Genomic DNA, 15,579 nt, shown 5'->3' with positions numbered 1-15,579 from the left:
TTGTTCTTTGATTCCTACACGCCCTCTGCAAACACTCCACCCCCCGCCAAACCTCGATCCCCCACCCCGCGAGCCCCCAACTTTAGAACGAGAACCGTGCACGCGCTGTTGCTCAGTGACGCTCGTTGCGCGCACGCCCCGGCCGTTCCCGGGAGCGCGCACGCCCAGACCGTTCCCGGGGGCGGGCCCGCACAGGCAGTGTCCCGGGAGCGCGCACGCCGTGCGGGGTGACGCGGGCGCGGCGCGTGCCGGCGGTTTGTCTTGTTGTGATGGTGGCCCGCTCACGAGGGGAGGCCGGGCCGCCGCGGGGATGAAGCAGTCGGTGCCGGTGCCGGCTTTCCTCACCAAACTGTGGGCCCTGGTGGAGGAGCCGCACACCAACGAGTTCATCTGCTGGAACCAGGTGAGCGGCTGGTGCCCCTACTCCGTCCTCCTCCCCATCAGCCAGAGTCGGCCCCGTCCCCCCTGAATGATAACGTCCACTCCACGGCCTGGTGCCCGCTGGTGAGACTGGGAGGACAACACAAAGGCAACGGGAGCCTGCAGCAAAGGAGGAGGAGGAGGAGGAGGGGCGGGAGGCTGGCTGGAGAGGACCGGGCCTAGGCGGGCGGGCGGGCGGGCAGGATCTGGGGAGGGGGGGCCCTGCCGCTGAGGAGGAGTCTGCGGCAGCACTGCGGCTGCAGGCCGGGCCGGGCAGCCAGGCTGGATGTCAGGGGGAGTTTGTGAAGTTTGACTGTGGAGTGGGCCCGAGCTTTCTGATTATTTATTTATTCAATTATTTATTCTCTTGTTGCTGTTTCCTTTCTCCTCACCAGAATGGCCACGGATTCCTGGTTCTGGATGAGCAGAGGTTCGCCAAAGAAATCCTGCCCAAGTATTTCAAGCACAATAACATGGCTAGCTTTGTGCGGCAGCTCAATATGTGTAAGTATAAACACACTTGCATGGGGACTGAAGCACAGTAATAAGGACTTCTTACTACAGTTGTGCAGAACTTTGCTGAGGCCCCATCTAGTTACAGTCTCCACATTGAAGGAAGGATATACATTGGAGACAGTTCGACAAAGGTTAATCAGGCTAGTCCCTGGGATGAGGGACCATAACATCCATGGAGGGCAGTCCATTCAAATTGCCACTCTACACTGCACCAAATTTCTTCCATGCCTGATCTTTCGATTCAGGTTAGAACCAGGCAATGCTGCCCATCCCTGGGACCCAGTGTTGAAGTTTGAGGTTGAAGGAGGGTATGACTGCTTTTTTGCTACACTGGTTGTCAGAAAGCAAATAGGTTTAAAGATCTGATTGAAAATGACAGGCCTTGGAGGAGGTAAGTGGATGGATTGAGGGGGGTGGGGGGAAGGGGGAAGGGGTGGGTTGGTTGTGTGGTCTTGCCAGGTTGGGGGGTGGGTGAGTGAGAGGGCTAGGTATGGTCCTGTTGTTGGGGGGCTAAGTTTGATGCTTGGGTGTGGTACTATTGGATGAGAGTCTGGCTTGTGTGTAGTGGTGAGGATTGTCAAGAAATTTGCTTAATGTGAAGATTTTCACAAAAGCATTATTTAAAATGAAGTGAAAATTAATCTTTCAGTTTTGTACTATCTGGATCAGTAGGTGAACCAAATCATTTTTGTATGTAGCCTGCTCAAGTGCTTGCAGTTAACCAAAAGGTAGAGATAGTAAAAACTGATCAACTCTAAGTGTAGAATAGATAATGTGGCAAGTGTTAACATTTTGGAAGTCATGGCCTTACGTTTTGTGTACTGCAAGGGGGTTGTGGGGTGAATTTTACTACTGTAAGAGTGTGAAGTTTAGGGGTGCAAAGTAAGCACTTGCAATATAACATAGTCAGAAGTTGACTGAAATGCATGTCTCTGTAGCTGGGGTGAGTTGAAATTGTAATTACTCGCCACCGTGTTTTCCAAAGGAAATTGATACACCAGTAGTAGTTATCTATCCAGTAAGTTTGTAATTCATTTGAAATTGATTCTACTTCATTCAGTTCTGAGCTGAATCAAGCAAAGGTACCAGAGGGAACTGTGACATCTCAGTGGGAGATAGGGAAATAAAATTGGAACCTCATAGAGTAGTTATTTTGTATCTCGGAGGCCTGTTAAAGTGGATATTGGGTGATGTCTTCAAACTGGATGTCTACGCGTTAGCAGAGCTACCAGGTCTGGCTGGGTGTACTAGGAAGAAAATTGACACTGTGCCTTTAACTGGAGAAAACTTTTGATTTGATTTTATTATTGTCACATGTGTTAGCATATAGTGAAAATATGGCACCCAGATTTGGTGCACCATTAAGCCTGTCCCACCATGAAAGATGGCGCAAACTGTGCAAATACATAGTTAATTATGCCAGGGTGGAAGTTATGGCGTGGTTTCTGATTGAACACCCCAGTGAGGAACATTTCCCCAACCCTGCCACAGGACTTAGATCTGGATGGGAGAATTCCACCCAACATTTCAGAATTGGAAAGTTAGAGATGTAGTAGGTTTTTGATTTGATTTTATTATTGTCACATATATTAGCATAGTGAAAAGAATTGTCCTTAATTATGCTGGCGTTGGTGGGCTTTCTTAACTATAGTGTTCGCCTGGGGCATCCAGGATAGGTTGTTGGTGATCTGGACACCTAAAAACTCTTGATCCTTTCTACTTTGTCCCTGTTGATGTAGACAGGGGCATATTCTCCTTTACACTTCCTGAAGTACCAGTTCACCTGGGTGGTTTGCATGGTGGATTGAGCTACATTCATGACCTTTTATAGTTCCTTGTGATCTTGGGCAGAGCAACAGCCGTACCAAACTGTGGTACAACCAGAAAGAATACTTCCTATGGTGCATCTGTAAAAGTTGCTGAGGGTCGTAGCTGACATGCCAAGTTTCTTTAGCCTTCTGAGAGAGTAGAGGCATTGGTGGGCTTTCTTAACTATAATGTCGGCATTGGAGGGACCAGGACAGGTTGGTGATCTGGACAGCTAAAGATGCAAGCCCTTTCTACTTCATCTCGTTTGATATTGACAGGGGCATGTTCTCCTTTATGCTTTCTGAAGATGATGACAATGTCCTTCATTTTGTTGACATTGAGGGAAAGATTATTGTTGCCGCACTAGTTCACCAGGATACAATATACAGTAAACAATATTTGGTTCATTTTAGGTAAGTGTGGGTTATAGCCCTGGTTTTAGCACTTACAAACTTTTCAAGGTTGTGAATACTTGAATAATATTGTTGATCTGAACTAAATTTGGGTTTTTTGAAAGATAAATTTTACTTGAAAAATTAGTAAATTTCAGATTGATTTGGATAAATTGGATGAATAGTTCCATCTGTACAGATATCCTGGGATGAATAAATGTTGTATAATTTCAAGCCCAGAACTCCATACATTGGGAGGGAAGATTGTGCTGTTTGTACAGACTTTGAAAGTGTTTGAGCCACATGTTGGGCATATTAACAAAATTGAAGCCCATGGTATAACATAGCAAGGGATAGGAAGCAGTTATGGTGCATTGCTGTTTTTCAGACTGGAGAGAAGTATTGATTGGAGTTCCCTCATCTCTAGTGTTTTTGATATACATTAATGATTTGGATTTAAGAGTACAGGATATAATTTTGAAATTTGCAAATGAGATTAAATCTGAAAGCGTAGTGTTCAGTGAGGAAGATAATACTATGGTTTCAAGAGGACATTGACTGAAGGAATGGGCAGATAGATGGCAGATGAAATTTGTGCAGAACAATGTGGTTGGGAGAAAAAAGGTGAAACAATGCAAGTTAAGTGGCACAATTTTAAAGGGGATACCAAAAGAGAAGCCTAGGCATATCTGTGTACTAATCTTTGGAAGTGGTTAACAAAGCAATTAATCAAACGCATGGACTCCTGAAGCATATGGTGAAAAAGTCAGCAAGTTATTTAAACCTATGTAAGGCCCAGTTTGAGCCTCAGCTAGGGTATCATGTACAATTCTGGGCACCACTTCTCAGGAAGGATGTGAAAGCTTTGGAGAGGGTGTAGAAGAGATCTACTAGAATGGGATGAGGGATTACAGTTACAGAAACAGACTGGAGAAATTGGGGTTCTCCTTCAAGAAAATAAAGCCAAGAAAAGCTTTGACAGATGTGTTTATTAAAATCATGAAGGATTTAGATAGAGTTTAAAAAAAGAAACTGTTTCCATTGACTAAAGTCAATAACCAGAGAGTACAGATTTGAAGTGATTAGCAACAGACCCAGACTGGAATTTTTTAATGCAGTGATTAGCATTTGGAATGCACTGCCTGATAGGGTGGTAGATGCTGATACAGTTGTAGCCTTCAAAGGAGAATTGGATAGATACTTGAAAGATAAATTGTTTGTGGGTACGGGAAAAAGCAGGGGAGGGGACTTATTGGATAGCACTGAAAGAGATTGGGTGTCAGAATTGATCTCCTGTGCTTTTCTAATCAATGATTCAATGCTTAAGGCTGCACTGTCTCTCTGCCACTGCACGGATTTCCTGTATGGGCTGCTGCTGCTCACCTTCCACTACCGTGCTGTCGCCTGTCGCCCAGATGTGCCTTGGCGTGCCTTGTTGCTGTCTGGCAGCAGAGGTCCCTAGTGGAGTTCCCTCTTCGGAGGAACCCTTTCTTGTTATATTGGGGACCTAAGGTAGAAGGTGGCACATGTAGCAGTACCATACCGAAAATTGCACCAGTTTACAAACCGCCAAGAAACCTGCCCTCTTTGTTGCCTTGGGGAAGTCCGTGGACCATGTCAGTGTTAATTGTCTGAGGCTACACTCTCTTTTGGTTACCTGAAAAACCTTTTATTAATGTTTTGTTTGCAATTCAGTCCCATGCTCCTGATCTATGGGCAACTGGTACGGATGGGGACACTGAAGAAGGACCTTCTCATGAACCTGCTCCTTGGCCTGGCCATGCTTGCTATGAATAGGTCCAGCAGCAGGTGACCAAAGGGGCCATCTGACCTGACTGTCTGCCCCTCTATTGCAGCTATTCATGGCCAGATGCCCTTGGATAGGATGCATGCAGAGTCCATGGGCGTTGTTAAGGCCTTCCATGCTCATTGTGCCCAGCAGGAGCTGGAGTGTATTATTAACCCTTTTAATCACATTTTGGTTTGATGTTTTAAGTTTTCTTTATACTTTTTTTGTTTTGGTCTGTCTCTCTCTCTCTCTCTCTCTCTTCCCCCCCCCTCCCTTCGCCTGTCTTTTTAAGGGATTGTTCCTTTTACTTTGTCCTTCAGTTTATTTGATTTAGTTTGTTTGATTTGCCAAAAAGATTGGCAGCACCACAAGAGTTCTAGTCCTTGAATCTTAAGATTCATGAGGTTACTGAAAAACAAGGTTATAGCCAGGACAGTTAAATAAATAAAACCAGAAATATGATTGCATAAATCTCTGGTATGTCTGCTACTAGGATACAGAATAATTTTGGTTCCCTCTTAGAAAAAATGTGATACCAAAAAAGTACTATTACATTGATGCTTCGTGTTGGGTTTTTAATTGGCAGGTTGGCCTTGAATGTTGGGACTTTTTTAATTGGAGGAACATAGACTTTGAAATGACATGATCACCAAAATCTTTCATGGCTAATAGTCTGTTAAGTTTGCGAAGATTTGAGCAGCAAGTCAGTTTATTTGATTCAAAGGTTCTGGTTTAATTTTAATAAATTGTAAAACAGTTCCTATTGTAATGAATCTATAAAAGCATGATTGAAAATGGCTTTAACTTTGTGGTCTGAATATGAATTTGGACACAAATGTTTGTTTCCTGTACCCTTTGTTGTTGGACTGAACCTCTATATCTGGAACAAAGAAACTTACTGAAGCTTTGTGAAATCCTGCCTAAAGATGAAATAACCTATAATTGCATTGCAGATGGCTTTCGTAAGGTACTGAATGTTGATGCAGGCATAGTTAAACAAGAACGTGATGGGCCTGTAGAATTTCAACATCCTTATTTCAAGCAAGGACAAGATGAGTTATTGGAAAATATAAAAAGAAAGGTGAGCTCCATAACTTTGAATGCACTCCAGAAAAATGCTTTTGTTTTTAGTTTTCTTTTGTGCCTTGTCCTTTTTCACTTTACAGTTACTTTGTTGCATGCTTGCCTATTTTTATGCTGACTTTGTGCACTGTTCAAATGTGCTCTTTTCAACAACTTGTTTCTTAACCTATTTGATATCGCGAGTAGTTGACAGTGGGAAGGTAGGAATGGAAATAGAAGAAAGTGATAGCTGAGACTAAAGGCCTATAGTATCCAATGTGAACTCATGCTATAGCATCTAATCTAAAATGATGAGGGTTTGTCCCATGATTACATCAGTGACCTAATGCATTTTTACCAAAAGCTTAATTGAAAGAATGCTGTATTTTGTTGCGGATATTGATGAGGGTTATTTCTTATGCTGATAATTGAAAATGTAAAGACTTGAAGGAACTAAATTGTGAAATATCTTAAGAAAACTGATATTAGGACTAGGTTACACACTGGGATTAATTCTGACATGGGGTTTATTTGTTTTGCACTATGAAGTGAGTTCAAGTGCATTATTAAATTGTTTACACTATCCAATTTAATATACCTACAAATCAGACATAGCCAATGTGCCTGGTGGCATGATAGTTAGCACTGCTGCTTCACAGCTGCAGGGACTGGGCTTCAATTCTGGCCTTGGGTGACTGTGCAGAGTTTGCGTGTTCTCCCCACATGTGCGTGAGTTTCCTCTGGGTGCTCTGGTTATCTTCTGCTGTACAAAGGTTAGATGGATTGGCCATGCTAAATTTCCCTTTAATGTCCCAAGGGAAGATGGATTAGCCATGGTGAATGAGTGGGGCTACAGAGATAGGGTGAGGAAAAAGGCCTAGATAGGATGCTCTGTCAGAGAGTCAGTGCAGACTCAATGGCCGAATAGCCTCTTCTGCACTGTTGGGATTCTCTGATTGTATGTTGAACATACTGTGCTCCAAAGACTCTGCTTACATCCACATGGGTGGGACAGCAGCCTATTGCCCATCCAGTTATAATCGGAGAATCGCCTGTCGAGATTTCCTTTCCAACTCCTGCACCATTACTTGGGGTGTCTCCAAAAGATCTATTCTGGGCTGTTCATTACATGCTGCATATCATCCAAAAGAACAGCATCAATTTTCGCATGTATATTGACGGCACTCAGCTCACTATTTCCTTCAATTCATTGTTTCTAAATTATTACACTACTTCTCTAACATCTAAGACTTTCTAACTCCATAACGGCGTTCATCGCCACCCTGCCTTAATTTATCTACTGCTGAAACCTTCATCTATGCCATTTTTACTTCCAAATGCTACTATTAAAATTTACTCCTGAGCAGTCTTTCAATTTCTACTCCCGGTAATCTTTTGATCATGTAACATTTTGCTGCTGTGTCCAAAATACACCAAATACCATTCACCAGTCACATCTGTACTTGTTGACTTACAGTGGCCCCTAGTTAAGCAATGCCTCAATATTTAAAATTTTCATCCTTGCTTTTGATTTGCTCTGTGGCTTCACTCTAACCTTCCTGTCATGTAATTGTCTTGAAACCCTCTGACATATCTGTGTTCCTTCTCTTGAGCGTCTGCGATTTTGATCATTATTAGTGACCGTGGTTTTAGCTGCCGTAGCCTTCAGCGCTGGAATTCCCTCCCTGATCAGTTCTATGTCTTTTCCTCTTTTTAAGATGCTTCAGCGAGAGATATTAGCATATGTGAAGGTTTGTTTGAGCTTTTGCATATATTTGAATTTTTTTGTTTTTTCAAGGAGGATTGTATGTCATGAGTTACAAGCGCTATAAACTCTACATGTTCTAGTATTATGTCTAAACTCAGATATTGTATTCCATTGTATTATTGTGATGCTCGTTATTCTGACTTTTCCCACATCCTTTCCATTTGAATTTGGATCTCAGTAGTCAGTAAAGAAAGATAAACCAATGGAAATGTAGCTGTCAACAGTTTGTTTTTGATCGTGCTTATTCAACTTGTGTAACTGTGCTTATATTAGGTATCCTCTATTAAGCCAGAAGAAGCTAAAATACAGCAAGAAGGCTTGAATGCAATTTTATCCAGTGTTCAGGAAATGCAAGGAAAACAAGAAAACCTTGATTCAAGATTGACTTCCTTGAAATGGTATTGCTATTTGTCTTTTATGATTACATTCTAAATAAAAGTAACTTGTTGCTAGACATCCAAATGAGGGCAGAATTTTCTGCTTCTTGATTTGGGGCTTTTGATTCACTTGAATGCAGCAAATGCAAGAAGGAAATGAGAATTGTAATCCCCTAGAAGTGTGAACATTTCTCTGAATGCCTTTTCTGACCATTGGACACACGTTTATATTTGTCTGAATTTTACCGTTTAAAAAATCCAAGTATCAGCTTGTGTAGTTGAGCCCTTTCTGAATTTCCAATAAAGAGGCAAACACTTTTGTAAGTTTATTTATTAGTGTCAGAAGTACATTACACTAACACTGCATTGAAGTTAATGTGAAAATCCCCTAATCACTGCACTGACGCCTATTCAGGTACACTGAGGGAGAATTTAGAAAGGCCAATGCACTTAACCAGCACAGCTTTCGAACTGTGGAAGGAAACCGGAGCACCCGTCCACAGTTGGGGCAAGATTGTGCAGACTCCGCACAGACAGTGACCCAAGGCGGGAATCGAACCTGGGTCCCTGGTGCTGTGAGGCAGCAGTGCTAACTGTGCCACTGTGCTGCCCATATATATCTTGCAAGATTTACTTCATAATCCTACAAGTTACAATCAAGTTTCACAATAGGATGTGTTGCTGTGTATCAAGGTTTCCCAATCTCTAAGGTCACAGCCCAAATGAGTTCATTAAATCAATAGCAGAAGGTCTTGGGCTTGATTCCTAGGCCAAAATTCCCCAATCTCATCTGCCATGAGACCTGGCAAGACAAAAAAATTTGGCAGCCCCTTGAGCTCGAGTGGGAATTTATGGTCTTGGGCCATGCGTATCTGGAGAATACTGCCCCTAGTCTTGGTTGAGTTAGGCATTCTCAGCTTATAGAACCTAAATTTAAAATAGTGCTCTAAATCAGCTTCTGATCAAAATCTCCAAGCTTGCTTTCAAGTGGTATCTCATGTAGGTGTTGGAATTTGAATATTCACCATGGTAAAATAGACTACCATCATTTAGTCAAGGTTTGCAAAAGGATGATGTTAGGGTGTACTGCAGGATTATTAGTCCTGTGGAGTAGAAAAAATTAAAGTGAGGCAGGCTAGAAGTTAAATATAAATTTGTAAAATTGAAATCTTGTATTAACTAAGAACAATTTTTATTTAAAGGTACTAAATGCCTAATGACAGCTAGGCATATAGCATAGAATTTTATTTGATGTCAGTTTGGTATTTACAAGAGGCTTCTTAGAACATAACGGCGCAGTACAGGCCCTTCGGCCCTCGATGTTGCGCCGACCAGTGGAACCAATCTAATGACCCTCTAACCTAAACTCTTCCAATGTTATCCACGTGCCTATCAACTGACCATTTGAACGCCCTTAAAGTTGGCGAGTCCACAACTGCTGCAGGCAAGGCATTCCACGCCCTTACTACCCTCTGAGTAAAGAACCTGCCTCTGACATCCGTCCTATAATTACCACCCCTTAATTTAAAGCTATGTCCCCTCGTGTTTGCCATCACCATCCAAGGAAAAAGGCTCTCACTATCCACCCTATCTAACCCTCTGATCATCTTGTATGCCTCAATTAGGTCACCTCTTAACCTTCTCCCTAATGAAAATAACCTGAAGTCCCTCAGCCTTTCCTCATAAGACCTTCCCACCATACTAGGCAACATCCTGGTAAACCTCCTTTGCACCCTTTCCAATGCCTTCACATCCTCCTTATAATGCGGTGACCGGAACTGTACACAGTACTCCAAGTGCGGCCGCACCAGAGTTTTGTACAGTTGCAACATGACCTCACGGCTCCGAAATTCAATCCGTCTACCAATAAAAGCTAACACACCGTACGCCTTCTTAATGACCTTATCAACCTGGGTGCTAACTTTCAGGGATCTATGCACGTGTACACCGAGATCTCTCTGCTCGTCGACACTACCAAGATTCCTTCCATTAGCCCTATATTTTGTACTCTTGTTACTCTTAGCAAAGTGAATCACCTCACGCTTTTCCGCATTAAACTCCATTTGCCACCTCTCAGCCCAGCTCTGCGGCTTATCTGAGTCCCCCTGCAAACTGTAACATTCATCCTCACTGTCTATAACTCCTCCAACTTTGGTGTCGTCAGCAAATTTACTAACCCATCCTTCTACACCCTCATTTAGGTCATTTATAAAAATGACAAACAGCAGTGGCCCCAAAACAGATCCCTGAGGCACGCCACTTGTAACTGAACTCCAGGTTGAATATTTCCCATCAACCACCACCCTCTGTCTTCCATCAGCTAGCCAATTCTTGATCCAAACTGCTAAATCACCCCCAATCCCATGCATCTGCATTTTCTGAAGTAGCCTACCAAGGGGAACCTTATCAAACGCCTTGCTAAAATCCATATACGCCATGTCAACTGCTGTACCATTATCCATCTCTTTGGTCACCTTTCCAAAAAACTCGATAAGGTTTGTGAGGCACAGCCTACCCTTCACAAAACCGTGTTGACTATCCCTAATCAATTTATTTCTCTCTAGATGATTATAAATCCTATCCCTTAAAATTCTTTCCAAAACTTTGCCTACAACAGAAGTAAGGCTCACCAGTCCGTAATTCCCAGGATTGTCTCTACTCTCCTTGAACAAAGGGACAACATTTGCTATCCTCCAGTCTTCCGGCACTATACCTGTAGCCAATGACGACATGAAGATCAAAGCCAAAGGCTCTACAGTCTCCTCCCTAGCCTCCCAGAGAATCCTAGGGTAAATCCCATCCGGTCCAGGGGACTTATCTATTTTCATACTCTCAAGAATTGCTAACTCCTCCTCCTTATGTACCTTAATCCACTCTAGTCTAAAAGCCTGTATCTCAGTATTCTCGACTACATTGACTTTTTCCTGTGTGAATACTGACAAAAAATATTCATTTAGTGCCTCTCCTATCTCTTCAGGCTCCACGCACAACTTCCCACTACTGTCCCTGACTGGCCCTAATCTTGCCCTAACCAATCTTTTATTTTTGACATACCTATAGAAAGCTTTAGGGTTCACCTTGATCCTATCCACCAAAGTCTTCTCATATCCTCTTCTAGCTCTTCTTAACACTCTCTTTAGCTCCTTCCTTGTTAATTTGTAACTCTCCAGTGCCCTAACTGAGCCTTCACGTCTCATCTTTACATAAGTCTCCTTCTTCCTCTTCACCAGAGATTCAACTTCTTTAGTACACCACGGTTCCCTCGTTTGACCAGTTCCTGTCTGCCTGACAGGTAAATATTTATCAAGGACTCGCAGTAGCTGCTCCTTGAATAAGCTCCACGTATCAGTTATTCCCAGCCCCTGCAGTTTCCTACTCCAACCTATGTATCCTAAATCTCCGCTAATAGCCTCATAATTACCTTTCCCCCAGCTATAACTTCTACCCTTTGGTATATACTTATCCCTTTCCATCACTAAGGTAAACGTAACCGAATTGTAGTCACTATCACCAAAGTGCTCACCTCCTTCCAAGTCTTAACACCTGGTTTGGTTCTTTTCTGTGCACCAACAGGGAAAATGAAACACTTTGGAGAGAGATTGCAGATCTTAGGCAGAAACACGCACAGCAACAGCAAGTAATCCGACAGGTAAGATTTCTCCCCATGTACTGAACTCTTGCATGCAATTTGATATCTGACTGGAGAAAAATGTCCTCAGAATTAATTTTGTGCAGTCAGGTGACAGCACGTCTCACCACAGCTCTGTCTATAGCAAAATGTCAAGGGACCTGTGGAAAGGTACTTAATTGGTTTGCCCTGGTATTCTGCAACTAGAAGGCTCATTAATTGGGAGGTTGAGATTTGTGACCAAAAAATGATTTTGCTGTTGCACCAGAGACTAAGGTAGTACAGTTTTGTCCATGATAAGTTCGACATGTATGCTGGCAACATGCAGTTCTATCTCCCTACTACCTACACGATTTGCAAAATCAGTTTGTTTAATATCCAGTCCTGAATGGGCTGCAGTATTTTTTCTTTAAACCTTCGTTCCCTATTGACTGATTCCATCCCCCTCTGTGATCACCCTTAATGTAAAGGGGACTGTTTAATCTCAGCATCTTTCTTAACCCTCACCTGAACGTTCAACCTACTGTCCTCCCAACCACAAGTGCTCCTTGCTTTTACCTGCAAAACGTCACCAATCCCATCCCTGTCTTGGCTTTTATTATTTCCTGACTCTGCTATTCCAGTGCCCTGTTAGCTGGCCCTCCGTCTTTCATTCTGCAGAAACTTGAGCTGACCCAAAACTCTGCTTTAGGTTCCATTCAGTGTATTGCTGAGCTGCATATACACTTGCTGTGCTAGCACCTCCATTTTGAAATTCTCATTTTGATATTCAAATCCCCCATGTCTGCCCCTCAGCTTCAGACTCTCGAATCTCTTCCAGCTTTATAACCCTCATTTCTTATGTTCCTCCCTCTCTGGTGTATTATACACCCCCATTCCCTTTGCCCTACCATTGACAGTTGTATATTTTGCCATTTAGGCCCAAGCAATCTCTAATCCTGTAAAACCCTCCTTGTAACATCTGTTTGACTAAGTTTTAGTTATTGTTGGCTTTGTGCCAGCTTTGTCTGATTATGTGGCTGTGAAGCACCTTGGAATGTTTTAGGAAGGTGGTGTGTAAATGCCAGTTGACTGGAGTTTATGTATCTTTGAGATTTGTTATTATCCTGTGTTTAACTTCTAACACAAAAAAACCCCCAAAAATTGATTTTTCATAAAAGATATTAATTTTTTACTGTAATTTTCAGTAAGGTTCTACTTGATTGACCTATTGCATGATTTTCTGTTAGGTCAAAATGTTGATTTCAGTACAGACTTCATTTTGGGTTTGATAAATGGTTATACTCATATTTTTCAGATTATTAAATTTATCGTTAGTTTGGTTCAGAATAACCAAATTGTTACCTTGAAGCGAAAGAGGTATGAGTGTATTTTATTAACGTTCAATAATGTTGGAGCTTCATTTTCTTTGTTGTTTGGAAACGTTTTAAGTTTCCAATTAACTCATGTACTTAATTTGGGTAAATATAATTTTAACTTTGAATGTTGAGCTTCTCAGACTGCAGACAATTTTTAGAATGGGAGCTTTTAATTCATCTGGATTTTTTAAGTACTCCCTTCCTCGTCCGTCAAGTTTCCAAGATAGTTAAGTGTTAATGAATTTTACTATGTTTGCCTCATAAAGTACGAAGTATTTGTATAGCAAGTATTCTGTAAGTTATTTGGTACATTGTGACATTGTTCAAGGTTTGTTCATTTCTTGAAATTCATACAGTTTATGACTACATGCACACAACCAGTTTTGCATTTAAAAGTTAAACATTATTCTGCAACTTTTCAAGGCAATTGTAGATATGGTTTAAACAGTCAAACAATTGTATTATAAAAAAAAATCACCAATTATAAAACAAACATCTTATGACTTTTTTCTAGTTGGCTTGTTCCACTTTCCATCACTGAAATTATTTATAGTATATCTTAGTTTGCTCTGGAGTAAATGTTTGTAAAACTAATAATTATGAATGATCAGTTTCATTATTATACAATAAAAATTAGTCCCCTCAGATATTGGAGTTTGCCAACATAAAATACATGTGTAAAGCAGTTAAACTTGACAGACACATTTAGATTTTCCTTGTGTGTTAATTCAGAAAACAAATGCAGAGCAGTTTAATATTAAAGTTGGAAACTTAGCATCACAAGTTTAATCTTTGAAAGTATTTTATAAGCTCAATTGATGGTTATAAAACTGATACTGATTCTAATTGGGGTGTGTTATAAATTTGAGCAATAGTCTTTAGAAATCTCATTGATTACTTGATAATGCTAATGAATTGCCATTGAAGGTTGAAAATCCTGGACTATAAGTACACAGACTTTATAGTGTGCAACTGTTCACAATCAGCCAATTTTATCTGGATTTTGAATACCACACAACAACAAGTTTGTCAGACAATTAGTTCTGATTGCAAGTCAGTACTGATTTTTCCAAAATGTTAGAGATTTTGCAGGTTTGAGTCTTAGGTTGCCATTGCACTGCAGATTGCCACCTCGTGCTGGAACCTGTAAAATGCAATATACAGCCTGAGTTTATACTGTTGGCAGCATTGTGCTTGGAATTCCATTGGATTAGGTGCAGACCTATGTCTTTGCATGTTTACGTAGAAATTGTTACAAGAAATTAGGTGGGGGTTATGTATTCTGATAAATTAGAGATGCGCAAGCAAAATTATAATTTCCAGGAAGTCTAATGAATTATTTGGTCACTATTAAAACATATGTATCAGCTGTAGTTAAATTATATATGAAATGAGCTAGTAGCTATATTCTGTAGTTGAGTAATATCATCCTTTATAATTATCCACCAATAAGTTATTTTTTAATGATCAATATAGACCAGAGCAGCACTTCTGCAGTTTTTTCTCCCACAAGCATATTAATTAACTTATCAGGAGGCAAGAATCATTTAACATAGCTCTGTTTGACTTTGAGATATGACTGTATGTTTGCTTTGTATACATTCTTAACTTTATTTTCTTTGTTCCTAGGCCAATAATGATTAATACCACTGGACCTTCTAAGCCAAAATATTTTCATCATATTGTAAAAGAGCCAGATGATCCAACTCATGTAAATAAAAACCTTCGTATGTGAGTGTTTTTTTTTAAGAAAGTGATAAGAACTTGAAGATCATTTACCGTACATATTATTTTTCCTGGTAGGTACCTGTGCATGGACCTAATGGTGTGAAGCAATGTGTCAAAACAGTAGATGACATTGTTATTTGTGACATCACAGACACAGAAGCAGAAAAAACTGAAGAAGACGTATCTACATTTACTGTTAATGAGTATGAATTCAGTTTCTAAATTAGTTTGACCTTTCTAATACACTTGAGCATCAAATTATAGCATTCAATTATAGAAGTAAGTTCCAAATTATAAATGCTTTGCATTATTTTTGATAGTAGAAATATTGCCTTAAGAAAGCCAGCTGCTTTCAGTCATAGAATTTTACAGCACAGAAAAAGGCCCTTCGGTCAACAAACACCTAACTATTCTAATCTCATTTTCAGGCACTTTGTCCATAGCCTTGTATTCTTTGGAATTTCAAGTGCTCATCTGAATGCTTCTTGAATGTTGTGAGGGTCCGTTCAGGCAGTGAGTTCCGATCATCCATTGGGTGAAAAAGGTTTCCCTCAAATCCCCTCCAAACCTCCTGCTCCTTAGCTTAAATCTATGCTCCCTGGTTATTGCCTCCTCTAATAAGAGGAAAAGTTTCTTCCTACCCATCCTATCTATATCCCTCATAATTTTGTACACCTCAAGTCACCTCTTAGCCTTCTGTGCTTTGAGGAAACAGCCCCAACTTATCCAGTC

At 41.0% G+C, this 15,579-nt stretch overlaps 1 protein-coding gene across 2 annotated transcripts in view; it reads left to right on the top strand.

Moving 5' to 3' along the window:
• Positions 1 to 245: 245 nt before the first annotated feature.
• Positions 246 to 15,579, top strand: part of hsf2 (heat shock transcription factor 2) — a 32,081-nt gene continuing 16,747 nt past the window's right edge. Inside the window, exons 1-8 of one of the 2 annotated variants that reach the window (XM_080192526.1) lie at positions 246 to 403; positions 816 to 924; positions 5,880 to 6,007; positions 8,030 to 8,154; positions 11,707 to 11,782; positions 13,059 to 13,120; positions 14,749 to 14,830; positions 14,923 to 15,050. In XM_080192526.1, the coding sequence (XP_080048652.1) occupies positions 311 to 403; positions 816 to 924; positions 5,880 to 6,007; positions 8,030 to 8,154; positions 11,707 to 11,782; positions 13,059 to 13,120; positions 14,749 to 14,830; positions 14,923 to 15,050 (803 nt within the window). In that variant the 5' untranslated portion in view covers positions 246 to 310. Of the gene's footprint in view, positions 404 to 815; positions 925 to 5,879; positions 6,008 to 8,029; positions 8,155 to 11,706; positions 11,783 to 13,058; positions 13,121 to 14,748; positions 14,851 to 14,922; positions 15,051 to 15,579 lie in introns of both variants that reach the window. The other variant, XM_080192527.1, reaches the window with a different exon arrangement.

This window comes from Carcharhinus amblyrhynchos, chromosome 7 (genome assembly GCF_965287045.1).
Source record: "Carcharhinus amblyrhynchos chromosome 7, sCarAmb.v2.hapA, whole genome shotgun sequence".
Lineage (NCBI taxonomy): Eukaryota > Metazoa > Chordata > Chondrichthyes > Carcharhiniformes > Carcharhinidae > Carcharhinus > Carcharhinus amblyrhynchos.
This window is presented reverse-complemented; position numbering and strand designations above follow the sequence as displayed.